The 26,719-nt window shown below is 52.0% G+C and overlaps 3 protein-coding genes and 1 long non-coding RNA gene across 13 annotated transcripts; 2 read left to right on the top strand and 2 right to left on the bottom strand.

Annotated features, from left to right (window-relative positions):
• Nucleotides 1-1,276: 1,276 nt before the first annotated feature.
• On the bottom strand, nt 1,277-3,096 carry LOC138066897 (uncharacterized). The gene is made up of 2 exons (XR_011140565.1): nt 2,717-3,096; nt 1,277-1,970 (listed from the first exon to the last, which is right to left on the bottom strand). It is a non-coding gene; the product is annotated as an uncharacterized lncRNA (long non-coding RNA).
• Nucleotides 3,076-18,949, top strand: GALM (galactose mutarotase). 7 transcript variants are annotated; one of them, XR_011140563.1, is made up of 10 exons: nt 3,076-3,215; nt 4,375-4,670; nt 5,033-5,187; nt 7,193-7,399; nt 8,948-9,029; nt 10,801-10,937; nt 11,044-11,218; nt 11,394-11,477; nt 14,202-14,259; nt 15,219-15,535. XR_011140563.1 is itself a non-coding variant. In XM_068940529.1 (9 exons), exons 2-9 carry the CDS (start codon nt 4,475-4,477, stop codon nt 18,809-18,811), a joined length of 1,083 nt encoding a protein of 360 aa, XP_068796630.1. In that variant the 5' UTR covers nt 3,076-3,215; nt 4,375-4,474; the 3' UTR covers nt 18,812-18,949. The 7 variants fall into 7 exon arrangements, 5 of the variants coding, with proteins under 5 accessions (XP_068796630.1, XP_068796634.1, XP_068796629.1 ...); XM_068940529.1 differs by lacking the exons at nt 14,202-14,259; nt 15,219-15,535 and adding an exon at nt 18,765-18,949; XM_068940533.1 differs by lacking the exons at nt 14,202-14,259; nt 15,219-15,535 and adding an exon at nt 18,765-18,869 and having other exon boundaries at nt 10,796-10,937.
• Nucleotides 14,944-21,983, bottom strand: SRSF7 (serine and arginine rich splicing factor 7). The gene is made up of 9 exons (XM_068940534.1): nt 21,795-21,983; nt 21,252-21,432; nt 20,924-21,100; nt 19,960-20,034; nt 19,771-19,872; nt 19,484-19,537; nt 17,202-17,246; nt 16,513-16,548; nt 14,944-15,256 (listed from the first exon to the last, which is right to left on the bottom strand). Exons 1-9 carry the CDS (start codon nt 21,820-21,822, stop codon nt 15,202-15,204), a joined length of 753 nt encoding a protein of 250 aa, XP_068796635.1. The 5' UTR covers nt 21,823-21,983; the 3' UTR covers nt 14,944-15,201.
• Nucleotides 21,984-22,040: 57 nt separating this feature from the next.
• On the top strand, nt 22,041-26,627 carry GEMIN6 (gem nuclear organelle associated protein 6). Of its 4 annotated transcripts, none has more exons than XM_068940526.1 (3): nt 22,041-22,140; nt 23,763-23,908; nt 25,568-26,321. In XM_068940526.1, the coding sequence occupies exons 2-3, from the start codon at nt 23,781-23,783 to the stop codon at nt 25,941-25,943; spliced, it is 504 nt and encodes a 167-aa protein (XP_068796627.1). In that variant the 5' UTR covers nt 22,041-22,140; nt 23,763-23,780; the 3' UTR covers nt 25,944-26,321. The 4 variants fall into 4 exon arrangements, with proteins under 4 accessions (XP_068796627.1, XP_068796625.1, XP_068796626.1 ...); XM_068940524.1 differs by lacking the exon at nt 22,041-22,140 and adding an exon at nt 22,910-23,067 and having other exon boundaries at nt 25,568-26,627; XM_068940525.1 differs by lacking the exon at nt 22,041-22,140 and adding an exon at nt 22,921-23,071 and having other exon boundaries at nt 25,568-26,267.
• The last annotated feature ends 92 nt before the right edge of the window (nt 26,628-26,719 follow it).

Genomic DNA, 26,719 nt, shown 5'->3' with positions numbered 1-26,719 from the left:
CAGCGCGCTCCCGGACTCCTGTTTCTCTGCAAAATCAGCATCACCCTTGACTTTCCAGAGCCATCGCTACTTGTAAAAGCCACCTGGCTTTAGGAGTGCCGGTGTCATTAGAGACAAGCCTCACGTGGACGCACGTGGGCATGCCAGTCCGAGGGTGCTTTATCATCAGGCTTTGCCTAGGGAAAAGCACTGGGCTTGCACTGCTCCAACTATTGTCAGGAAAGCAGTGCACCTCAGCAGCAAAGCTGTCTAGGCACGAAACCTGCGTGCATGCTATGCCTAAATTTGTATGTGCGGGTCTATCTGAATGTCTACTTGTGTGAAATACGGTCTTATCACCTGCTGCTTGCAAGTCTAGCAATAGATTCTCAGCCCATGCTCTTCACATTCGAAGGCCCAATTTTGGCCTGTGGTTTCACCAAACATCCTCCCTACCCTCATCTTCGTATGTTGCTGTTGCTCAAACAGGAACTGTTTGCGTTTGCAGCCTGTTAGCGCAGCGCGCAGGTCTTTTATCTCCCTTTGGCATCTCCCTGCCAGCTGCCAATGCAGCCGTGTACACATCTGACAGCGAATTTTCTAGGACAGCCCAGGGTTTGCACTGTGATGCAAAACCTTTCCCCTGCTTGTTTGCTCCCTCCTTTCATCCTAACCTCTCCAGCCCCTTCTCCGAGCCCTTTGCTACGTCCTCATCCCCTTTTTCTGCTCTCTGCCTGCAAAACCAAGCAGGTACGCTTGGTTGCTGGTGCCGGGGCCGTACGCAGGCCATCCCCAGCGCCCCGGCTTCCCAGGCCCCTCACCGCTGAAGATGGGCCTCGGCACGACCAGTCCCGTTTCCTACCAGCTGCTGACAGCAGTAATGGAGCACGAATCCAGATCTTCTTCACCCCCACCAGAAACCTCAGCTGCAAGGCTGCCCTACCGCTCTTGTCTACCGCTTTTATTTTTGAACCCGCCGCACGTTTAGACCTGCGACACATCCTCTGCAAACGTTAAACTCAACATTAGCTGTACAAAGGGAGAGCTGTCTCAAAAGTCTGCGCTTGAAACTCCCCGGCCCTCTCCAAAACAGCATGGAGATGTCTCCAGTTCAAGGCAGCCTACGCAGCAGCAACCTGCAGGAGCCGTAAGCTATTCTTGTAGCTCCCGAGCAAAGCAATTACCATAGCAACCACCCCATCCAAATGGCTCTTTGGCTGTAACTGAGATACAAACCGCTTGCATGCAGAGGCACGCTTGAAACACGCTGCGGTAAGAGCGCTCTCGGGGAGCTGCGTGTTGTTTTTTTTTTTTTAATTTTTTTGAAGCGCTTTAGCAAACACGTGTGACTGGCTCCTGATGAACGACTGCCGGCGTTGCAGCACGCAATTGTGCCGGGCCGCTCTCCAAATAACCTAATCAATGGCACAGTATCGTTTGCCCCTCCGTTTTAAGCTGGCGGGCTCAGAGGTCCCCAGCAGAGCCGAAGAAGCCGTCGATAAGCAGACAATAAAACGGCGGGAGGGGGGGAAGACGGGAGACGTCTCCCCTTTTTTTGTTCTGCCCCGCGGACGCAAACCCCCTGCCGGCATGAGCAGCCCCAGCGCTGGCTCAGCCCCTCAGGCTCACGCACAGTTTGCCGGTTTGGGATTTAATTACAGCCTTGCAACGATGCAGGGTACGGCAAGTGACAGGCTGAAAAGCTTGGCTCCCTGTCCGCGGCTACGCGGCAGCCAGCCCCAGCGGACCCCCCTCCACCTCCACCTCCACCGGCCGCGTTTTGAGCGCGGTGCCGGTGAGTCACAGAGCCGCCCAATAAACGTGCCCTGGCGGGCAGCAGCGGGCGGTGAGCGTTGGCCATCGCTTCACTCGAGGGCTCGGAGGGTTTCTGTCACCTTCCAATCAAAAAACCGCCGCCGTCGCGCTCATCGCCGCGTCCTCCACGCAAAGCGGCGCCTCTTCACCCCGCTGAGGCCAACAGCTCAGGCGCCCTAAAAAAAACAAAAAACAAAACAAAAAAAAAAAAAAACAAGAGATTTCGTCACGATGGGAGCAACCTGGCCCGGGAATACTGTCCGGGAGATTCCCCACGCGGCAGGAACAGATATTTCCCCCTACCAGGGAGGGTGCGGGCTGTTAGCTGCGCTCTCCTGCTCAGCTGCAGGATGCAGCTCTGCTGAGAGCGACGGTTACGGCTCCGGTAACCCGGGGCAGAGCCTGATCCTGGCAGAAGCGAACACGCCACCTTCCCCTGCAGACCTGAGCTGCTGGAGGCTTTGTTTTTGTGGTTGTTGTTGTTGTTTTTTGGTTGTTTTTTCCCCCATCAACCAAAATCTAAAGTCTTGCTCTGGGTCCAGATCAAGTTGAAAATCCCAGCTGGGTCGAAATCAAAGACAACAGTAAGGAAGGAAGCGTCGTGATGTACATCATTTACGACAGAAGTGCCTAGAGACCGACCATAAAAGGCTCTTGCGGTGGCAGGGGCTGCGCGGCGGAGAATAAGCAATAATCCTTGCCCCAAAAAGCTTCCAATTTTCGGCGAGGCAGACAAGGGACACCCGTAATAGGATGAAACATGATGTCCCAGAGCGCAACCCGAAATAAAGCTACCTCGCCTAGGCCTGTCGGGCCCAGCCGACGTGGCGCACGCAGCAAAGCCTGCGAGGGAAGGCCGAGGTCTCAACGTAGGAATAAGTCCAGCCAAACTAGCACGTCGCTGCGGGACAGGCCTGCCTACCTCGCCCACCGGGACGTCCACCTTCAGGAGGGGCTGGGTCTAGACGCCGTGGAAGTCAGCCGGCTGACAGCTTTAAGACCGCTCTTAAAGGCCGTAAACGCACAGAAGGAAGCGTAGTTCCCCTCAGCAGCCCCGTGCACGGCCAAAAGGTGATGGGTTTGCTGCGCGCGGGGTATAGACGCTGATAACGGTGGGTAGCGGCGCTGCCTGAGTAAGCGAGAAAAGAGTGCGGATGTTGTCGGTAATGACGTCATCAGTCCTGGTATGCTCAGCTTGACGTGTCCGTTCTTCCTCTATTTTAACTTCCCTGTAGCTGTAGTACCACCACTTCTCTGCCGCAAGATCTCCGTGAGACCGTTTGTTGCTTGGGAAAGGCATACAGAAGACAACTACCTCATTGTTTCACATCTAGCCACGACTCGTTGATCTACGATGTAAAACTGGGGCAAAGTTTGGGTGAGGAACATCAACGCTTTTGGCCAGCGACGTCTTAATGCTGGTAAGGAGCGAGTTTGCGATTTGAGTTTGAAACCTCCCCCTTTTTGGGGGTTCACCTTAGCCTTTCCAAGTCACTTCGTTTTGGATTAAGGAGAAGCATCGCACGTCATCAAAATAAAGTAACCATAAGAAAGTGGCACAGGCAGGCGTAAAAAACTGATGCCTCCTCTGGGCCTTGCAAAATGGCATTTGACCTGCAGCCGTCTAGACTTTCCGAGCATCTGAACCCGGGGGAAATAACTTCCCCTGTAACGTTTCTCCGCAGTTTATCTTCTGAGAGTACGTGGCAGGGCCGTAAATGCTTGCCCCTCCAAAAACCGGCCCCCCCTCCGCGGTATGCCTTTTGACGAGTCTTGGGGTGAGGCTTTAGAGGCAGGACGGGTTCCCTCGCGGGCTGCCGCCCCAGTCGGGCCTTGGCAGCTAAGGCGAGGAGCCTCCGTCACCCGCTTCCGCGCGAGCTGCAGGGCGCCGGCGCGCCGCGGTAGCGCTGGTAGAGCCGCCCTCCTCGCCGACAAAAGCACATCGGCCGTTGAGAAGCATGCTCTCCTGCAATGCTCTTCTCCGAGAGAGACCCTCAGCCGCGACAGCGAGGCAGGAAGCGCTTGGAGCGCAGCAGCTATGTTAAACCGTGAAGGCAAAGCCATGACTAGCAGCGGAAGAAAGGCAGATTTCAAAACCGCCTCGACTCTGAGCCGGGTCGGAAGTTTTGATTCAGGGTTGACATGACACCTATGTTTTCTCTTGTCTAAAGGGGGATCGCTAGCCTGGGAATGAACGTTTAGCAACCAAAGCTCGATTTCGTTGCTGTCGTGAGCCTAGAATTGCCTACCGCTTCCCGAGAAAAACTCTGAAAATGCACCCCCCCCCCCAAAAAAAAATATAGCTACGTCAACTTGTAGTAAAGCTGCGTTGTCATGCATTCGGGTCTGAGCAGTGGATGCCAACCGATGTGCATACAAACTATTCCCAGCGCCCTCTCACAGACTCAGCTTGCTTGCCAAAGCGGTGGTGGTGGCGGGTGGCGGGGGGTGGAGGGAGAGCTGACGGTGACGACGTGCGCCAGCGTCTGAGCCAGCGTCCAGGGAGGAAGGCGGCCGGCGCTTGGCGTAACCCCTCCCCGCTGCGTGGCTCTGGGAGGCTCCCGCCTGGTTTTGTTGTAGCTCCAGCTACTGCCCGAACTGCGTTTGCTCCGCTCCCGGGCCACCATCGCCGCCCGCTAAGCCGCTGTCCCGCCGAGGGGGGCCCAGACTGCCGGGAGCGATGACGGAGGTGATGAGGGAGGCGTTCGGGCAGCTGCCCCGGGAGGAAGGGGGAGGAAGGGTGGAAAAGTTTGTGCTGAGATCTGACAGCGTGAAAGTGGAGCTCCTGTCCCTGGGGTGCATCGTCGCTGCTCTGGAGGCCAAAGGCAGGGATGGGGCGTTTGCAGATGTCGTCCTGGGCTTTGACAGCTTGGAAGGTGGGTCTGAATCCATGTCTCAAACAACGTAAAACGTAAAATAAAAAAAGCAGGGAATTTAGCCAGCTGGGCCCAGCAGCGGACAGGGAAGGGGTGCAGCCACCTCCTTCTGCTGGGCTGGCTCCTTGTCACCCCCCAGAGCGCAGGGGGCCGTCTCTGCAGTTTTGCAGCGAACGCGATATCGCCCACCCCCGCCAAGGCGGTTTTAGTCAAAGACGGGCCAGAGCAGCCAATGCCCCCCTGCGCGCGCCTCCTGGGAAACACCAGGGGCGCAGTCTCCAGGGCCATCTGGTTGCAGTCCCGCGGCGCGCCAGGTGGCCCTCCGCTCCCATCCCTCAAGAGCACGCCGTTTTCCTGGCCAGGTTACACCAAGAAGCACCCCTTCTTTGGGGCTGTCGTGGGGCGAGTTGCCAACAGGATCGCGAAGGGGAGGTTCACCCTGGATGGGCAGGAGTATCAGCTGGTCCTCAACAACGGACCCAACAGCCTGCACGGAGGAGCCAGGGGGTTTGACAAGGTAAGTCCCAGCCTGGTGGGTCCGGTGGCCTTCAGCTTCCAGGTGACAGCGAGAAGAGCAGACGTCTCCTGGCCTCACTCTTTAGGGCTTTCTGGTGGGTGAATGAGTTAAATCAGCAAATGCCCCCGTGTCACCATCTGCCCCCCCCAGTCCTTTCCCCTAGCTCCGTGCTGGACCGCCGCAGCTTCTGGGGCCAGGTATCATCTGTGCTCTGCAAGGGGCAATAGCAGCCGAGTATCTCCTCCCGGGGTTTCCTCTCCGGGCAGCCATGCTGATAATCCTGCTCTTTCCATAAAGGACAGAGGTTTCCGCTTTCCTGAAGCCCTGGGCTTTGGAGGATCAAGCGCGCTGGCAGGCGGCAAGGGGCTGAGCCACCGTTTCCCCAGAGGAGCTCGTGCAAACGTGCTGGTGCAGCTGCTTTCCCAGGTTAAAGTTTTGCTTCGTGAACGAACGAACGTCCAAGCTGATGGGGCAAAAGTCAGAGCGTTTGGCGGTTTAACAAAAAAAAAAAAAAAAAAGGATCACGGGATGAGCGGCACCAGCTATGAACTGGCACCAAACCAGGCTTCAAGCCTTCCTCGCCCCTGGCCCGTGCGGCAAGCTCAGGCATCTGCAAAAGGCCCTGCCGCCAGCCCGGCCCTCCGTGGGCTGCTGCAAGCACGTCGGGGACAGAAATTGTAAAATCCTAGAGCCGGGCCTGGTGGCGAGCACGCAGCTCCTATCTCCCCGGTTTGCATGAAAGAAAACTTCTACCGGGCTCAGCAGAAACGCGCTGCAAGTGCCAGCTCTGCCCCCGCCGAAGCCGGAGCGCAGCGACAGAGCGGGGACCTGCAGTTAGCGCCGACAAAAACAAGACGCGCTTGGCTCCTTGCTGCGACTCTCTTGGTCGTCTCGGCAGTTTTCCCTCATCGTGAAGGCCTCGGCGTTGTGGTCAGCCCGTGGGCTGAGGGTGCAGGAGTTTCGGGACCTAACGCGATTGCTGATCCCTGACTGCGCGGCTGGGGGGGCCGAGGGGCTACAGAAAACGCCTCTGGGCTGAGACACATGGCTGCTGCGCCTGTCCTCGCCTGATGAGTATCTGGTGGCTCCTCGGTGGCAGGACTCACTAGTCGGCGGCCTTTTGGAGCCGGGTGGTGCAGGAGCCCCTTCCACGCGTGGCCGTGGCGTCGCAGGGCCCCAGGGGCTGGTTGCCAGCCAGCGCCAAGGGAAGAGCTTGAAGACGGTCTCGTCTTCCTGCAGTCTGCAGGCAGCCGCCTGCAGAGTACGCTCGCTAGCCTTTGATAGCCGTTTCTGCTGCAAACGTAAATAGCCACCCTTCTGCAAGTGAAAACGCACCCAGGCGGGGGGGGGGGGTCCCCAGCTGAACTTCGCTCTGCGCGGGAGGAGGACCCGCTTTGGAGCCCCGTCATGGCCTTCAGCACCCCGAGTTCCTGCGTTTGGCGGAAAAGTTGCCTTGCGGCAAGTTTGACTTCCTGATCCCCTCCCAGGGCCTGGAAGGAGGGTGATCTCCAAGAGCGTTGCCGGGCCCCTGCTTCTGGATCAGTCTGTCTGATTAGAGAGTAACTGTCCCTTCGAAGCGGTGAGCACAGCCTGCGCCCTTTGGGACGTGGAGCAACACAAGGACGCCCCGGACAGATTTCCCCCCCCCCCACCCGCCGCCTCCATCACAACAAGCTGCCTCGTTCGTTCTGCTCTGCATGGAAAAACTTGTCGCCTGACGCTGGCCCCAGCTGACTAAGAGCAGGCTGGTATTTGCCTGCATTTTCTCCTGCTTCCCTCTTTTTCAAGAGGGGGACGTCATTCTCCAGCCCTTCATAGGCAGAACCAAGTAGATGTTTTTCTCCTAGGAGGAAGAGCAGGGAAGATGGCTGAGAAAAGCTTTCATGTTTGTTCGGGTCCATCACTCCTTGGGTGCTTTTTCTTGCCGAGATCAGCCCAGCCCGGGGCAGGCGAGGAGGGCGCTGCATTTCCCATTGCTCTCCAGCTAACGGCCCAGTCCTTGCAGGTTCTCTGGAGCCCTGAAGTTGTGCCAAACGGCATCCGCTTCTTCCGGCTCAGCCCAGACGGCGAGGAAGGCTACCCTGGCGACCTGAAAGTCTGGGTCACCTACACGCTCTGTGGTGGGGAGCTGGCCATCAACTATCGAGCCCAGACCAGCAAGACGACGCCCATCAGCTTGACAAACCATGCATACTTCAACCTAGCTGGGCAGGTAAGCATGGGGAGGCCCACCACCATGGAGCAGCTGCAGGGGAGGGACAGGAGCCCTTGGAGAAAGACTTCCCATGCGATTATTGGGACCAACACACTGGTTTCCAGCAGTCAGGGCCTGCTGGCAGGGCCCTAGAGAAGGGGGCTGGCAGACAAAGTTAAGACTGTTGCAGTCTGTCCCCATCATCAAGCATGGGAAGGACACGGCATCTGGAGACACAGGGGTGGGGGTTGTCCCTGTGGGCAGGGGGTTGGATGGAGCCTACAAGCTGGGAGAGGACTGGTTCAAGTAGACCTCAAGCGAGCATGCGTTATCGCAGTGCCTTGGGAACAGATCGTGAACGTTAGCCCTTCTTTTGTGGGCAACGGGGACTGCCGGTCTCTCCTGCTCACGAACCCTCAGAAGCGTAACAGGAGGTGCAGAACCGGCGTCCCCTAGCAATGGGCTGCCTTTTCTTAGCTGTCTGCTGTGGGTGTGAGCCTCTCGGAGGCAACGTGCTGAAGACCTCTCTCTGGACGGCGTAGCCGAGCTCAGCTCAGCATCTAGATGTCCCGATCAAGGTGGCGAAGAGAAACACCCTCATGGAAAGGGGATGTGATGGGGCCAAGGTTGCACCGCGGGGCAGGGGCAGGACCAGGAGGGCATGCAGGGGTCCTGCACACCAGTCTGGGATCCCATCAACTTGACCGCACTGTATCTCAGCTGCGTTTCAGTTTCTAACTAGGCTTAGAGGAAAAGGAGCTGGGAAATAACGTTGCTGGGCGGGGAGCACCGAACAGGATGGTGCAAACACATCAGAGCTGAATCAGAGACCCTTAAAAGGATCATGGAGAGCGAGAAACATCCCAAGCAGACACCTCTCCGTGCAGGGTGTCTGCTTATGCCATTGCTCGAATAACGGCTTTGCAGATAGCTTACCCTCAGTTTGCCCTCCCAGGGCTGCGGTTATATAAACACCTACAGCATGCAACTCAGGCACGTTTCCAGAGGAACACGAGACCCTTGGGCATGAAATTGCTGCACAGATTAGGCAGTGCTGTGCACGCTCAGCTTTGCTCTTGCTCCCCATCCGGCCCAGCAGGTTCCTGCCAGCATCCCCAAGGCCGCAGGAGAGGAACAGGAGCGCGATCCCTCCCTGCGCCACGCGAGATGAGTGGGGAAGATGCGCTGTGTCCCCCCCCCAAACTTGCTTCCTCCCCGCTTTTGCCTACTCTTGGGTGCGCAGGGACCAGCACGCTTCGGCTAGTCAACCTGCAGCGTGGTAGCATTTGGCGAGGCAGAAGTTCAAACCGATCACCCCAAACCCACAGGATTTACAGCCTCCGGAGCCCACACAAGTTTTTGCCAATACAGGTAGCTTTGCCCTCTGCCCTCTAAGGAGGAGAGGATGGAAGAGGAGATGCTGTAGGACCAGGCGCTACCAGACCAGCTCCAGTAGCACCATGGAGCATCACCTCCCAGGTGCTTTTAGGGCTGCAGCACGTGCACGACCCCCAGACGGCTGACCAGCCACAGCAGGACTCTTGAGTATTTCCCATCCTCCCGCAGGGCTCCCGGGACATCTACGACCATGAGATTTCCATTGAAGCTGATTCTTACCTGCCCGTGGATGATACCAAGATCCCTACTGGTAGGTGGCGTGAGACTCGCAGCACGTGGGCGAAGAAGCTTTCACGGACAGGGATTTGGGGGACCCAGGGAACAGCAAGAGCAGGGCAGGCAGAAAGGGCTACAGCAGCTCTGGACACTGGTCCGAGGGGGCTCATCTAGGAGACAACCTACCTGCAGTGTAGGTCTAAGGACCACCTGGGGCCTGAGACAGGAGCGAGAGAGAGAAGTTGCACCTACAGCATCGCTCAAGCAGGGACTGAGGGCCTGGGGCTGAGCGTAAATAGGGCTCCTGGGCCCGTAGGTAGGGGTGTGGGGGGGTCCCAGGTGAGGCTGCTCCGTCACAGTCAGGCTTATTGGTTTTGGGGGTGGAAAGCCTGGAGCGCAAACTGCTTCCTGAGCCCCCTTTCGCTTGGTCTCCTCGGCCTTTTCGCCCGCTTTGCGTTTGGGGAGCGCGGCGCCATATTTACCGCTCTGATGCTGACGACTGTTATTTTGTGGGTTTTTTTTTTTTTTTTAAAACCCTCTGTTTAGAAGTGACGACAAGAAAGGTTTGTCCCGGGGACGGTTGGGTTGCGCCCGACCCCAGAGGCGTGACCGTCCCGGGGGCTCGGCGGCCCGGGTTTGCTCCCTGTTTTGGTGCTGGCCCGCGGTACGAGCCGACGGCGCCCTTGGCACGCGCGCGGCCCTCTTTGGGGTGGGGGGGGAGGCTTTTTGGGGGTGGGAACGCCCAGGCCGTTGGGATTTTTGGCGTTGGGGGAGCCTGGCATCGTCCTCCCCGCGCGAGCCGAGCCGGCGGCTGGGACGGCAGAGCCGGCGCAGCTGGCTGCAAGGCTGGAAACCCCAGAGCAACACTTTTAATACAGCTTTTTTTTTTTTTTTTTCCCTCCCCCCTGCCTTAAGCTGGCTTTCACGTCCTGCGTTAAAACAGCCCAAGAAGTGGCCTGAGATACTTAGAGCTAAATACGGGATTTGTTGTTTTTTTTTTTTTTAAGTCACCCTGGCTGGCTTGGAGGCGAGCGGAGCATCTCAGGGCAGCTGCGAACGCGGCGCGCCGGCAGGGGCGGCGAGCGGGACGGGTCTCGGCTCCGGCAGCGGCCGGCGGGGGGACGGCGACGTTTGGGGCGTAGACGCCGGGGGAGGGGGGGGGTCGCTAGGCCAGCGGCTGGGGGGGCGAGACGCAGCGTGCGGGGGTCCCCCCGGTGCTGGTTGTCTGACCTCCCGGCAGGGCGGCGGGGTCTCGCGGGGTCCTTACAGAGAGACTCGGGAGCAAGCGGTGGGTTTGCGGCCCCAAATGGTTGGGTTCCCGTCCCCGTCCCCCCCCCTCCAGCCGAAGGGCTGGGGAGCCGGGCTCGGGGCTGTCGGAGAGGAGAGGATTCGTTAAATGTATTGATTTACGAGTTGAAATAGGTCTGACGTGGCTACAGCTCGGGATCGCTGCCAACCACAGCTTTGCTGACGCGTGCGTTAGATGGCGCAGGTCCTTGCTGCTGTTATACCAGTGTGTTTGTGTTGCTTGCTACCGATCTGCCGTCCTGCGCACGTTAAAAAACAAAAAAAGGCCGTAGCTGCCTGCGCAGCCGACAACCGGCGAGCTCGGCTCTCCCTCCAGGCCGACCCGAAACGAGCTCTCGCTCGCCGGCTTTGCCGCCGCAGGGTGCCACGACGCGCCGAGGGGTTACAAGCGGCTTCAAAAAATCCTTATCGCCCCGGAGCGAGGGCTTTCAAACCTGGGCGGGCAGCGCGAGGCGGGCGCGAAGGGCTCACGCTGCCCCTCTCTGCGCTCAGGGCAGGTGGCGGCCGTGCAGGGCACCGGCTTCGATCTCCGGGCGCCCGTGGAGCTGGGGAAGCACTTGCACAAGTTCGCCCTGGACGGCTTCGATCACAACTTCTGCCTGAAGCCGGGCTCGGCCCGGCGCCTGGCGGCCAGGTAGGACGGACCCTTCCCTCTCCCCACCTCCGCTATCCGGCTCCTTGGGCGCGGGACGGGGCCGGCCACCGCCGGCTCACCCGGCCTCTTCTGGTGGCATCTGCAGGGCTCGGCACCCTGCCACCGGCAGGACGCTGGAGGTGCACACCACCCAGCCCGGCCTCCAGTTCTACACGGCCAACAACCTGGACGGCTCCCTGGAGGGCAAAGGCTCCGCCGCGTATCCCAAGCACTCGGCCTTCTGCCTGGAAACGCAGGGCTGGCCCGATGCCGTCAACAAGGTACGTCGTCCCCGCTCCTCCCTCTGAACTCCCCAAACCCCCTTTGCTTGGCCAACGGGGCGCTCCCCCGCCGAGCAGGAGAGAGGCGCCGGCATTTTTGGATCCGCCGCGCCGGCGGCAGGTTTCTGCCCCGACGGGAGCTTACGATTGCCACCGTGCCGTTTCCTCCCCGCAGCCTCACTTCCCGGACAGCCTGCTGCGCCCGCAGGAGGAGTACAACCACACCACCTGGCTCGTCTTCTCTGCTGCTTGAGGCCCGGTGAGTGCCATCGCCGAAAGGGGTCAGCGCGTCAGGCAGGTCAGCCAGAAATCCTGTAGGAGGCACAAAGCTGCTTTCAAACTATCCGGGACGAGGCGGCAGGTTCAGGGTCTTTTCATCCCTCCTGAGATTTTGGGTTTTTTTAACTCTTTGGATCCTGCTCACTGTGAGTTTAACTCGTGTCGCCACCTCTGCTACTGTCTGGTCTGCGCAGCGCTTTCGGGTGTTGGTCAGCCCCGCTCTCGGGTGGAAGGTTTTGTTCCTTAAGTCAAAAAGCACAGAAAACACTCCGCTAGGCGCACCGCAGGCCTGGGCTTAAACTGCAGCAGGGGATACTCGGGCAGCGCGCCGGGGAGGACCGCTGGACGCGCCCCATCAGCAAAGCGCCCCGAGCTGCGCCCACCCCATTGAATTGCCCCGGCGGCCAGGGGTCAGGTAACTGCCGAGGTCCCCACCGAGCGACCGAGCCCTGGTCACGGCACAGCTGGAGCCACCGGCTCCGAAAGCAACGTTACAAGGGCTGAACCCCTGGAAGGTCCGACTGGAGCCCGCGAGACAGCCGCAGCCCAGTCCCCTACGCTCCTGCGTAGAGGGTGGTACCAGCTCTCCGTGCAGAAGAGCCTGGTGGAGGACAGCGTGCTGGGATTATCCGGCCTGGCCACCTCTGACTTCCCTCCCGTTTCAAAGCCAGCAGCGACAGCCGCGCAAGAGCCTGTTTCACACCGCACCCGCCTGCCAAGGTAAAGCAGACCAGTTGTGAGCATACAGCTGCGGAAGAAAACAGTCAGCCTCAGGCTGCGTTTCCGAGCAAAACAACGCACGCCGTCCTCCAAACCCTAAAACACGGAGAGGTCCGATAAAACCCTAAAAACGTGTAAAGTTTGTAAGCCCAAAGAATTGGCACGAGCCAGCGGGATAGCACTGTCACCACGTTAGGAACGGCACTGCTCAGACTGCCTGGTGCCCCTCTCCCCCGGGGACACACGAGTGACCAGCCCTCGAGCAAGGCAACGCAGCCCAACTCCCTCCTGCTGCAACGCTGCTACCCAAGGGGCCACGCAAGCCCCGACCTCTCCATCCTCAGCAGCAGGTCGTGGGCGAGCGACGCTTGTGGGACTGAACCTCCTTCAGGCGAAAGCACCTGGCCTCTGGTTTTGCAGCCGTTGCAGAGACCTGCCGTGGTCAGAAGCCCCCGCAAAGCGAGTGCTCTGCCGCACTCTGAGCGCACGGAGACGCGCTGCTGGGCTCAGCGTTACCCTAACAGCGCTCACCCCAGGACCCCCGGTGTCAAGGCGTCCTTTCGAAGCGCCCAGGAAGAGCTCCGCAAACACCTCAGGCAGCTTTGTCAAAGCCAGGCTTAGGTGAGTACTGAAGCTGCGCTGCCAGGTGAGCACCGCTGCTGAGGACGACGGCTCAAGCTGGAGGAGGGAGCACGGCCACTCCAGCGAGATGCTTGTTTTTGGTCACCAGTCACAGTCCCACGAGAGCTCAGGTACCAGGCAGGATTTGCCACTGCCCGTTTTCCATGCCTCACCTGCTGGCCACCCTTCGGAGGGGCCGCAGGCGCGCAGCCTCCACCCTCCGGCACGGCCCTGCCTCCTCGCTCCTAGTTTTCTCATCGCTAAGCCCAGGTTTAGCGGAAGCTCAGTGCACTGTGGAAACCTGGGCTCCTCCACTCCATTTTCCATAGCATCTCTAGGTACTGAAAAACAGGTACCAGTACAGGTGTAGTGTTAGTCGGCAGGTTTATTGTGGAGTAGGTTTGCCTTAAGAGTACAGAAGAGAAAAAAGCCGATCAAATTCCAGAGCACTGGTGCGCGTGTACTTCTCGCCGGGAATGCCATGAAACGGGCAGGCAATACACAACCAACCAATAGTCTAAATACAAGTCACAGGCTTTCGGTATTTCTGATAAATCATTCCAGGGCGACACGTGTCACCTCCAGCTCTCTCTTTGCAGTTACAGTGGAAATTCACGGATCGTGCCAGATATTTGATCATTGCACCTGACAAACGAAACACTAGTTCCCATTGCTATGCATCAACGGAGCATCCAGATGGACGGACAGACACCAGGCACGGCAACAATTAGGACTAGGCATAAAGGCCAAAAGCTTGGCTTCTTCACTCAAACAATGCTGCAATATGAGACACGTTCAGAATCTGGACTATTGACTCATACACTGAAAAAGCTCCATGAAATCATCCTTGAACAGAAAGGCTGTTTTTTGAAAATCATGGGTTACCCAAGGTGTGATTGAAGTTAACTTTGTAATTGTTTTGCTTTTTAAGCATACTCTGTTATGGTTTACACGCTTGAAGCAACCTACCATTACCTATTTCACTAGAAGCACAAATAGCCCTCACTTTCCCTTTCAGTGCTTGTTTGGACAGGTTTGTAAGTTTTCTTTTAACACTGAAACCAGCATTTATTTCTGCTAGATATCCCACCACATTTTAAAAAAAGAAAAAAAGTGTGTTTTTCCCTCCAGCTACCAATTTGTTTGCTGACAGTCTAACGTTGTTTCCAGTCTTTTGGTGTGATCAGCGTCAGAGTGCCTTATCATGCAATTTTTGACTGCGGAATGAGTATGGAGTTTGACAGATGTATATACACATCATTAAGCCTTCAGCTATGTACTTGCTGTGCAAAACTTGTTTAATCAACAAATTTGACTCCAGGATCTGGGCTGCTTTAAAATCGTACCATTTTCTGTGCGACAGGTTAGAACTCCTGAGGTTGGCGGTTGGCAAGGAGAATCTTTCACTCTTAGGAGGAAAGGTAGAGTACACTGCAGGAAGACTAATAACAGCTTCCTTTTGCCTCTCAAACACACGTCCAGAAGTTCCCTCAGAAAAACATTTGTTTCCTTAGGTCTTCCCCCCCCCCCCCCCAAAAAAAAAAAAAAAAAAAGAAAACATGCTTTGAGACATTTTAGGATTTTTTCTTTAAACTCAGACTGAAGAACTAAGAAAAAAAAAAAGGGGGGCAAGAAAACAAAGTAGCAATCATCAGGTTATTAATGATTTGTATTCTGCTCAGATGTTTCTGCAGAGATTAATTATTTTAACTATGTCAGCGTTTTGAATAAAAGCTCATTCTTACACTTTTGGACATCTGGTATCACACTAGGCCAACCACCAAAGAATAAGCATTGCAGAATGAAAAATAATTAGATCAGGGAGAAAAATGAATGCCCTTTAAAGATACTAGAGGAATAAAAAGGGCATCTGCAAAATCTTAACCACCTCCAAACACAGAAGATGAACTTTAAATTCCATTTCAAAGAAAGCAGAAACTGATCCTATCTGCAAACACCATTCGACAATAAATGTGCAAAGCGACTAGCCTGAGAAGACGCTAACATTAGTCATTGCCATTTTAGACATTTTTCATCCACGTTACATGGCACACAGTGCAAGTTACCCAAATGTTAACAGAAGCAGCAGGGTTACTACAGAGAAGTTGTAGTTAAAAATACACATTTTATTTCAATGTGCCAATAAAAAAGTCCCACGTTTTCATATCACAGGAAGTTAATCCATACAATAAAAACAGGCCTGCGCTAGTCTATCGTGCGACTAACTCAGAAGACCCAGATCATGCCAAAGTTTAGTTGATATACTCTTCTATCTACATTCTTACATTTACAAAGACACCACAAAATCCCTTATTATAATGTAAGCAAAATAACTTTCTTCCCAAAAGATTAAGTTCATAACTTTAATCCATTCTTTCAGGACTTGCACTTCTTTGAGGACTTCCTGACGGTGAACGACTGGAAGGAAAAAAATTCACAGTTAAACTGCAATAGTGATACGTGATTCACAAATACAGGAAAAAGGCAACAGAGAGGTACCTCAGCTACTCCAGCACCCTTGGAGCACTGATTATTTAAAAAAAAAAAAAAAAAAAAGTCAAAATTAACGGGCTGATTATTCCCACATTAGAGAAAACACGTTCATTTCACTATGAAAAAAAAAAAATCTATTTTAACAATCCCAATGAAAAGCAGCTTCTTCATTATTAGCCCTATTAAACAAAGTCAACTCAGATACTTGTGTTTTTTTTCAATGTAGACTTTTAAATTGTTGCATTTCTCTGTTGTTCTTTCTGTGATACCATTTAAATGTGATTAACATTAAGTAACTTGAGGAGTACTACTGATGCTGATTTTCAATGTATGCAAGGTGTTTCTTCACCATTCGGATACAGTAGGTTGGCAAAACCTCCTGTCACCTATTATGGTGACCACGTCAATATATAGCGAGCATTTATCCAAGTCCCGTGTGATTGTTTATGAGGTTAGAGTACATAGAGTAGCATTTTAAAATGGGGAACCCCCTTCAAGTTCTAAAAGAATGTAAAAATAAAAGCAGCAGCTTGCAGGGTAAAAAGATGACCAAGGTGTGGGACACACTGTGGCAGGACTAGAGCTATTCTAAATACCACATATCCCGTCCCTGCAAATCCTGAAGTTCAAAGTTGTAAAAACGAGCTATTAATGACTTCAAACTAGGAAAAAAGTGCTGCTGATTCTGTCATTATGTACAGATGCAGAACTATTTACCAACTTACTGGCGGGGGAAAAAAGGAAAATCTGAGTTAACACTAGTAAGAAGAAGAAGATCAATCTTCCACAACTGACTGCCACACCAGGTTACTCCACTGTGTCTTCCCCAGTCTCGCTGCAGCCTTTAAGGAGACCCAAACCTGATGCTGACATTTATTCTGTGCCTTAGGCTCACTCTTAGAAAATCTCTGTTCAGTAAAACTGGTAGAAAAATGAAATAACATAGCAGCAGTCAAAGGCAAGACATAATATGGCTATGTAACCAATATCTTGGGGGAATGCTTTACAATAATGGGAGCAGTAACCGCAATCACGCTATTTTTACCAGAGGGATCTTTTCAGTAAAATACCTTTCCAGCATTTTACTGTGAGCAGCAGTAAGACTCCTCAGCACAGATCACTGCAGATACTACAGTGCCAACTCGACATACTCTAGGCTATCGGTAGCGAGATCAACGTACCTTCTCTTTGGAGAGGGTGATCGGGACTTTGATCGACTGTCAAAACAGAATATAATCAATGCAGCTTATAATTAAAAAATGGAACTTATATATTCAAGAAAGTAAACATCTTAGATAGCAATGTAATTATGAGCAATCGAGCCTGAAGTTCTTTAAAGTAGCAAAGTCATCAAATCAGCTTTTACAATAGTGGGGATTCTCAATTGATTTAGAGTAATTTTAAGGAACCATCTTCAGCAGAGAAAACACTGGAAAACAAGGGGAAGAACTGAGGTGAGGCTTTGAGACAAGAAGCATCGTCATAGATCCTTTCAAGTATTTTACCAGCAACAGTAACAAAGCTAACGCCCTTCATCTGATGGACAGTGGAATTCAATGGAATTCAGCACAACAAAATCAGTACTGTGATGGAAACCACAAAGAGCTAATGAAAACAAAGAGGTGGGTAAGGAACACATTCCTAATACCAGCAAGGGAAATTACATAATCACAGTTGTATCTGAAACAGATCAGCTGGGCACCCATGCTTTGGGTTATTTTTTTCTAAAAGCCTCCCAGATGCAAGTCAGAGAATTAACAAACTTCTAAAACGTAACTGAAATACTGATCGAAGGACCAAGCTTCGCTAATCATGAAAAAACAATACTGAGTTCTGGATACCACTGCAGGTTTTTTCTTTGTATGCTCACCTCTTAGCCGGGGAGCCAGATTTAGATCTGCCATGAGACCTAGACCTACAACAAGAGGAGAAAACACAGCTCAGTAAGGAAGCCAGGAGCATGCACGTGCCTGTGTTTGAGAGAGCGAAATTCATGCTAAACGTGTAAGAACTGTAACGCTGAACACCGACAGAATCCTGCAAGCTTGCAAGGCTTATCCTGCTTTAGAAGGAAGCTTTCTAAACTGACGCTGCACATGTTGCTCAGTACTGTGGCACAAGGCTGATGCCTGATGTTTGCTGATGCTGGTGGCAGGAACGCATAAAGTACCCAAGTTCTGACCAGTATGTTCACAAAACTCATAAAGAGCCGTGCTCTGAACTTGCCATTTTTCTTAGGCTTGAGTTACGTCTTCCGCTGTAGTTTAACATGGCTGCAGGCAGCATGCTCCTACAAATGCCTTCAACTCAATGCATTTAATCTTTCACATAAACTTGCTAAAAAGGTTTCTTTTAAATCTTAACCATTTTGAAAAGACTGTCAGAAATAGCAGTCTTTTTGCGACAAGATTGCTGCACCAGAACACTACTAATATTGCCTACAAAAACAACTGAAATTTTTAAGAGTCCTCAAAGGAAGTGTTCTGCTTTTCACATCCAAGGCTTTCCACAACTACTTCCAGATTTATGCCTTGATGCTGTCAATGCAGCAAACATCATGTAATACTTCAAAATCTACAGTTCAGTGCCATGCATTCCTTTGATTCTTCTGTAAAGAGTTTTTCTGTCTTTCGATTGTCTGATGTGGAAACGTAATAGTGACTTCATTAGAAACTAAACACCAACAATTTGCCAGTTTTCAGTAATCCTAGTTCTGTACTTTCCTCTGCCAGGATCACTTAAGCTGCACTGAAAAAGAAACACGTTTCACAGTTCACATTTTAAAAATTACACTAACAGTATGCTGTACGCTTCAGAAAATCATCCTGGCCCTAAAAAAATAAGAAAATAGTGATTAAAAAAAAAGACAGATTTTTCTCTTTGAGAGCCTGTTAACCTTAGCTGTTTTCTGCTCAGCACCGTCAGTACATCAGCAATGAACCATGGATAAGTCATGTTGGAACAGCTAGTATTAAAATTCAACACAGTTTAGCAACAGGTACTGCATCTGATCAAAGGGCACGGCTTCACTGGCTCACGGACTTTCCCTTCTTTTTTTGCTAGTGTTTGGGCTGTTCGTGCCATTGCTTCTACTCTAAACTAATCCATCTTCTGGTCTTCATCTCTCCATCGGCTAAAAAAAATCCTGTCATTGCTTGATGCTCCACCCTTTTTTGTTTTCCACCTTTCATCACTGAACACTCCTGGTTTCAATTGTACACTTTTCCCCTTACCCTTCCCTTTAGCTAAAGCGCCCCCTCCCCCTCTTTTTTTTTTTTTATTTATTTATTCACTGTTGACTACTATGTTAATTATTTCAAAAAGTAGCTATTCAAGTGGAGCAGCAGGCCCAGGTATAGACTGGGGAAAAAAAAAAAACAATACGCTATTCTTCAGAGCAGAACTTCAATTTACTCTTATTCTCCTATGACAGCTCCCAGAAGACATCCAATCAACAGATGTCAGCCATACCGTTCTTGACAAGTTTGCAAGCACAGCCTACATTCGTTTACTGTGGGAGGATTAAATCACAATATTGAAGAGAACAAAGGACATGCGGCGTTTCTTTAAAATTTGATGGCTGTACTGACGGTACATTTGATGGTACAAAATAATTCTCCAAGTTGTTATACTATCTCAAATTTAATTCAACTACCACAAATCAACACACTGTGAATGAGCAGTCATGTATTTAAGGGAGCTGGAAACAGCTGCACCGCTCAGCTCAGGGCACTCTAGCAAGTTCTTCAAGACTTGCCTGCTTACATATATTAATACTTTAAAAACACTACCAGAAGGGCACTCTCATTTCTGACAAATTATGGAAAGTATCCACAATCTTAGGTGCACTAAACAAAGCAAAAGAAAAGCACTTTTCAGATTAATTCTACATTTGTTTGCCACATCAGTTAAGTGGTAATGCAAACCAGTCAAAACTGTACTTCTGTTTGCTCTCAGGCCTCAGACAGCGATATGTAAAATAAACACAAAAAGAGAAAGAACAACCTTCTGTACTGCTTTTTACAGCTTCCAACCCACGTATTTGTGCTGAGAACACTCAAACTTTTTCTGAAAATTTTGAGGTCAGAAAACTTTAACAGACCTTTAAGCAAGGAAGACACTAAGCATCCTCCATCGCTGCAGAGATCTTACCTGCTCCGTGGCCATGTAACAGATCTGGATCTAGACCTGGATCTTGATCTAGACCTGAATTAAAAATTAAAAACATAACGAGATCAAAGAATGCAACTCAACTAGAACACTGTTACAGCACTACTTAGATTAATATCTGAGTGTACAACCTGCCTGATTACTACATGTTTTAGACAACCAAATTCGTCAAAGACATGCAGCTCTGTTAAAGCCTCAAAAAGCAATCAGACGACCTTTATTCCGAATTGTCAATAACTCTTCACAGTGTTCTCAGTCTGACTAATTACCTTGATCTCTTCAAAGAACCCGATCGGGACCGGCGGGGAGAGACAGATCTAGACCTACGAGGAGAAACGGACCGGGACCTGCGATAAGAAGCTGACCTGGACCTGCAAAAAGTATTTAAAAAGAACCATAAGACTGTAGCTCATCTCTGAGAAAAAGACATAGTGACAAAAGACAAGCCTAAAGCGTACCTCCTACCACGACTGCGACTGCGTGACCGAGAATACCTCCTTCCTCGGGACCTCGAACGGGATCGAGACCGGGACCTAGTTTTAGGTTAGAGAAAACAGGTATCAGGAAACAGCCACAGCAACCAGCACACGTGAGCCTCTGCTGAAGTAGTCAAAACTTTCAGACAACTAAAAAACTAGCATCTGTCAGTTGGAAAAAAATCTCTGGGCCTACTTGTCTTGAGCATTTTTACTGCCTAGAAAAATGTTAAAAGCTGAATTACATTGCAGAATTACATTAGAATAGAAAACACTGTAATGCGTATTTAAAATAAACCTTGCAAGTTTGCAGGTCGACCCTCTTTGGCCCAAGGTCTAGCAGATCTAGACGGTCTAGAAGTATCTATAGCCGATCGCTGCATCTAGGTGTTCTCTTCAATCTAACGACGATCAAACTGACAGCCCAATGAGCCAGGGTGAGGCTTGATTGACGCAAGAAGATTTTTCTAGGTGGGAATGTGGTCAATCTGGTGTTCCTCTTTCTAAACCGGAGGGGGGGGCCCCAATTGAAAGCCAAATTTACTGTTACGGCGATCACCGTCTCAAATTTTCTGCCCTTAAAGAATAAGGTGAAGCTACGTGTAGATGGCTCGAGGGGATCTGGCCTCTTATGCTGATCACCTCAAGGTCTAGGAGGATCTTAAGTGTCGGATTTGCAAGGCGCCTCAGCATGAAATCTTAAGGCTCGTGACATTCTGAATCAAGGCGACTGACTCAAACGAAGAAACCTGAAAGGTTTTGACCAGGTTGATTATTAAGATATTAACATTCGATAGAAATAGCAACAAATTGTAATATACGCCTATACATTTACTCTAGCTTTAAAGTTAAAAGAAAACTGGCGTAACATTCTCTTCTTTGCTAACAAGAGCTACACAAGAGTTATCTGGCGAGACAACCCAGCCGCCTCTGGTCCCATACGTACCTGCTCCTCCTCCGGCGACTATAGCGATGACAATCGTAAGCATAGTGGCCTTTCTCGCCACACTCATAGCATCTGTCATTAGGGTCAAAGGGGCGCCGCGCCGGAGGCCTGTCATAGCGGGAGCGACGAGGCATCCCTGTTGACACTTCCACTCTGACCCTGGAGCCACAAATCACCCTGGAACAAGTCCACGATGGCTGTAAGTTAACTTACTGCTTGCCTAAGGCAGAACTACACAAACGTAAGGAACCAGACAAAAATTCCCGATTCTTTCTCTCTCTGGTTTTACATAACGGCAGCTCCACGGTCTTTCGAAATACGCACGTACTTGCCATCGAGTCCCCGGACAGCGTCCTCCGCATCCCTCGGGTCTTCAAACTCCACGAAGGCAAACCCCGGCGGGTTCCTCGCGATCCACACCGTTCGCAGCGGCCCATAGTAGCTGAAGGCCCTCTCCAGCTCGCCCTTGCCCGCGCCCGTGCCCAGGTTCCCCACGTAGACCTTGGTCTCTGCCGGGAGCGAGGCCCGTGTCAGCGGCCCCGGCCCCCGCCACGCGCCCCGCGGCCGCCCCGGCCTCCCTCGGCGCGAGCAAGCGGCCCCCCGCTCAGCCCACGCCGCGCGCCGCCATCTTGCCGCGCGCCCCGCTCCCGCCTAGCGAACCGGCAGCGCCGCGCGCGGGCGCGCCCCCTCCCCCCGCGGCCCCTGACGCAAAATGGCGGCGGCGACAACGGCGGCCACGGCCGCCTCGCCTCGCCTCGCTCCCTCCCTCCCCGCTTCGCCGGCCGCTCCGCTCCCCGCGGCGAACAGCCCTTTCCGCAAGCTCTCCTGCGCCCTCCCCGCCGCCGCCGCCCGCGAAGCCCCCGCCGCTCACCGCCTCCATATCGGCCGTAACGCGACATCCTAACGGCTGCGCCAACCGCCTCTTCCCGCGCGCACGCGCCGCCGCTCGCACCTCCTCCCTTCCCCGCCCCCCCCCCCCCTCCCGCGGCGCAGAGCTACGGAGCGCGCCCGCAGGGCGCATGCGCGCGAGGCGGCGGCGTTGGCTTGGCGCGCGCCCGGCGGGGCGGGGCGGGGCGCCGGTTGCCACGGCGACGGGCGGCCGTTGGCGCCTGAGGGAGGGGGAGGAACGGGCTGGCGGGGCGGCGGCGGCGGCGGCGGCGGCGGCGGCGGGAAGGGCCGTCCCGGGGCGGCGGGCCCGGGCCGCTTCTTTACGACCTGTAAGTCACCGAGGGCTTCCGCTGGGGCGGTTCAGGCCTGGGAGCGACCCTGAACCGGGCTTTTCTTTCAGACAGAACCGAGGGTTTCTCGCTGTGCTCTTACAGCGAAAGCAGTCAGGTTTGGTAATAATCCCTGGTTTCTGATAAAGTAAAGCTTTGAAAGAAAGCAGTAGGTGAATACTGTAGCGTACCCCGTCCATGAGTAATTCCCACAGCACTGTCCAAATTGAATTGAATCTTCACGAGAAGAAAAGAAGGATTTTACCTCCTTGAACCTGCAAAATAAGGTTTTATACCTCACATTTTATCCTTTTTTTTCCCCTGCTGCGATCACAAAAATCATCACTTGTTTTCACTTGAAAATGATGCAAGCCTGTGAGCTTCAGCCCTGGGAAGTTTTTCATTAGTAGCCTTAAAGAAGCTTTCTGGAAAAAAAAAATTCTCAGCCTCTCAGTTGCTTGCAAAGACGATTCACAGAGCATCCACAAGCAGAGAGCAAACGTATCGGTGTATTTCATACAGTAGATGGAGCGCGGCCCCGCGCTGGGACGCGCGGGCGGAGGGCTCGCCCCGCGGCCGCGCTGGCAGGAGAAGCAGCGAAGCCGGAGCATTTTCAGTGGGGCGGGTGCACCGAGCGCTACACCGCACACCCCGTTCTGCAATTTGACCTCTCTCCTGTGCCTACGTGTAAAAACATATACATATATATATATGTATAACATGTACACACGTTTGTTTATACCCACGGAAACGCTGACAGGACGCCCCAGATCCGGGCATCCCGCGGCGCACGCAGAGCGAGGGCCGAGGGGCGGGTGTTTCTCCGCGGCAGGAAGCGGCGCGGGGCAGCGTGGGTCCTGCCGCCGCCGCCGCCGCCGCCGCCGCCCTCCTCCTTGGCGGGCTGGGAGCAGGCAGCCGGGAGCCGCGGTGGGTGAGCGGGGAGGCGGGCGCGGCTGCCCCGGCCGTGCCCCGCTGGCCGCTCCGGCTGGGAGCAGGCGGGGATCGCGGGGTGGCGGCCCCGGCCGCCCAGGGCAGCCTGCGGGGGGCGCGGGAAGGAGCTGCCTCCCGCCCGCCCTTTGTCGCGCCGCGCCGCGCTGGGCGCTGGCCCCGTCGCTGCCCGCAGCCCCTTCCGCAGGGGGCTGCGGGGCAGATGCCCGCGCTGAAACAGGAGCGGCTCTGCAGGGGATGAGGGCAGAGCTCGAGTCGGGGCGGAGAGCGGCCCGCCACGAGCAGCACAAGGGCTCGGAGGCGCCCGATGGGGACCTCCCAGCGCACAGAGCGAGGGCAGCAATTTTCTGCCCTCCGGGGCAGTGATCCTGAAGGTTTCCTAACACAATACAATGGCAGAGACACTAACTAGAGTGTTTGCTGCAAAGGGAAACGTTAAGTTAGCAGAGCAGTGATTTTTTGAGGCCTCCCTGTGTGCTTCTAAAACCACATGAACTGAGAGGAAACTCAGCGTTATTGCAGCAATATGCAAAATACTTCAGTAAATGTTTGGGCTTGAAAAAAGAAAATGAGGTGAATGGGAGATGGTTACCTGGAGACAAACTTAGTTCTAACGTGAGGGGGCAAAGCAGGGAGATTCGTTACTTCTGCTAATTGCTCTGGCTGTTTCCTAGGTTCTGAACGTAGCAAATATGAACGACTGGCAAAGGAAAAGCCCTCTAGAGTGGCAAACGTATGTGAACAAACAAGTGAAAGTTGCAGCGGCTGAGAAACATGAATATGAAGGATGGGTCTTAACAGTTGACCCAGTTTCTGCTAAGTAAGTACCAAAACTTTTGTTTCCATAAAACTAAGACCTAACAAGCTTTTCAGGAAGAGAAAAGAGGATCCCAAGCCTGAGGCAAACTTGCTTGGAGCAAAAACTGCACACTGAGGCTCTGCTATCTTTTTTTACTTGGCATGGCTTGAAAGAAAGGGATATTGCAGGTGATGAGGCCAGTTCACCTAAAGCCAAATTGATCTTGTTCATAGGACCGGTAATTCTGGGGAGCGGGTAATACCTATGAGCTTCTTTGCTCTGGACTCATGATGACTTTACTGTGGATCTGGGGTTACTATAAATGCTACTCCTGTATTTAGGACTGCCTTTAATAATATACCAAGCCCTGCCTCACAAAGAGGCATTTTAATGCATTTTTTAATGCATTAGGTGTTGCTGAAATCCTTGTCCTCTGTTGAGCTCTCACATCAATGCCCTGCTTTCCCCTCCACTCAGCTACTAACGAAGATGTAGCGGCAGCTTTGGGGCATTGGGCAGGTACAGAAAGCGGTACCCACAGGTTCCTATGTCTCAAGTGAGTAACATGAAAACAAGGTTTGAAAGGAAGGGTGCACCAGGGAATAGGTTGAAATTTGGCAGAATTTTGGCTCCTTGCTGCCAGAGCTGCTTCTTGCCTTTTTGGTTGCAAACATGTCCAACACGAGCATAAGATGAGCACTAGAAACTCTAAAACATCCAGCCCCTTGACTCTGTTTCAGAAGAATTGATTGCTGCTTCAACACTGGAGTAGCTCTGATACTCCAGTCTCTTGGGATTGCTTGTGCTTTTGTGGTAGGAAAAGTCTATGCAACTGTGAGTAATTCTGGGGATGGCCCAGGCTAATTCGAGGTATGTTTCATGGGACATTTCCCCCAAAATTGTTTATTCAACCAATGGTGGCAACAGTAAGTTACCAAAGTGCTGGCATCAAATTCAGGAATTTTTCTTACCACAAGAGAAAGAAAATGGTTTCTGTCCTCTTCCTTGATTTATGTAGAAGAGACCATAGAAATAGAAAGAGTTGCTTTCTTACCTGTACTTTGGGATTTCTGGGATGTAAGTGCCCTTGGAAAAAGACCAAGCAAGAGCAGCCTGAGCCTGAACCTGCTGTGCTGTGTTCCCACTGTCATGCTCAGGCTACAGTTTTCAGTTAAGGAGCTGGCAATACTCAGTAAGAAAAAATATATATATATATAATTTGGGTAATGATCAACAACTAAACACTAATAATTAATCATTAAAAGGTCCTGATGCTACATTGTTAGCTGCCACCATTGCCTTCAGCACTCAAGTGTCCAATGTATGAAGGTACTGTTGTTTTTGAAAGCTGGAAGGCTTAAGGTGCTTTTGCAAAGGTGGGAATGCTGCCCCAAAATATTTGGATAGCCAGTCCCGATTTTGACACATACTTTACTTTTTAAATATAATGTTCTGCTGGATAGTAGCTAGAGCAGTTCTATCAGTCAGGGCCAGAAGTTACCCAAAAAACTCACACTTTCAGCATGTAATGGGTATGACGTGCTTTTCAAGAAAATTGCTGGGTACTCAGTGTGGCCTAAAAATCTGGGCTACACTGAGCACTTACCTCCAAGATCTCGGCCTGTCTTTCTCAGTCTTCAGTTAATTATGCTCAATAATATGTCCCTCTTTTCTTGGCAGTATCGTCCTTGCAAGGTTTCCAGAGAATGAAAAAGTGTTAATTTCAGTCGTCTTGGGCCATGCTATCCAGGAGGTTGAAATACTGAAAGAAGGGGACGATGAAATGAAGAAACGACTTTCTCGCTTACTCATGCCTGAAGAGAGCAAAGCTTACAGCCCAGAAGAGCTGGAAAAGAGGAAGAACAACTTGAAGACTTGGCTAGAAACAAATCACATCCCTGTAACAGAGCAAGGTGAATCAGGAAGAACGCTATGTGTGGCAGGTGTATTAACTGTTGACCCACCGTACGGCCCAGAGGAGTGCAACAGCTCCAATGAGATTATTCTGTCTCGGGTTCAAAGCCTAATACAGGGCTACCTCGAAAAACAACTCTGATGTTCAAAGCATTTATATTTAGGCATGGGTCTCCATGTCCCGTTTTAAGGACTATCCTGGATATCTGTGTTCACTATATGCAAAACTGCTGGGTTTAGGTGTTTTTGTTGAGTGTTGTATACAAAGAAAAGGATAAAACTATCAGTATAAACTAAAAACAATAAGTGTTTTGCATGCGCTTTTTTTTTATTAAAACCAAGCGTTGAATAATAACGATAATTAAACTGATACATATTTGTGAGCAGGTTTTGTGACAGTATCATGAAAGATCAAACGAGAGAAGTTTAAACAGTTTTCCTCTGCCTTTAAAATTAATTTTATCCCATTTTCTAGTTGTCTAGACATGTTTTTTATATTTAAATGAACTCCTTGCCATGGATCTTTTTTTTTTTTTTTTTTTCCAGAAAGAGAATAGCTGAAACAAAAAAGCTCTGTCAGCTATTTAAGTTTCTTTGTGATACTTGGAACTTCCCAAACCAGATGCAAAATTTGTTCAGATTTTTTTTCCATAGCAGTTCTCCTGTTTTAAAACATGGACTGTAATACAGGCCCAGATTTTGTAACATTATTAGGTAAGGTAAGTAGGCTTGAAATGCATCATTTCCCATCTACGTTTGCTATCTTATAGTAATGGTGGTTGGAAGACCTTTGTTCCCTACAAAGAGAATTTTCTTGCAATTCCGTACGTTTTTGTTTTTTTTTTTTTCTTAATGTTTTGGGGTGGCTAGATGAGACCATTGCCACAACACACAATGCCAAATTCGTTATGTGATTAT

Source organism: Struthio camelus, chromosome 3, assembly GCF_040807025.1.
Source record: "Struthio camelus isolate bStrCam1 chromosome 3, bStrCam1.hap1, whole genome shotgun sequence".
In the NCBI taxonomy this organism is placed as follows: Eukaryota; Metazoa; Chordata; class Aves; order Struthioniformes; family Struthionidae; genus Struthio; species Struthio camelus.
The sequence above is the reverse complement of the archived record's forward strand: the minus strand, read 5'-3'. Positions and strand labels throughout refer to the sequence as shown.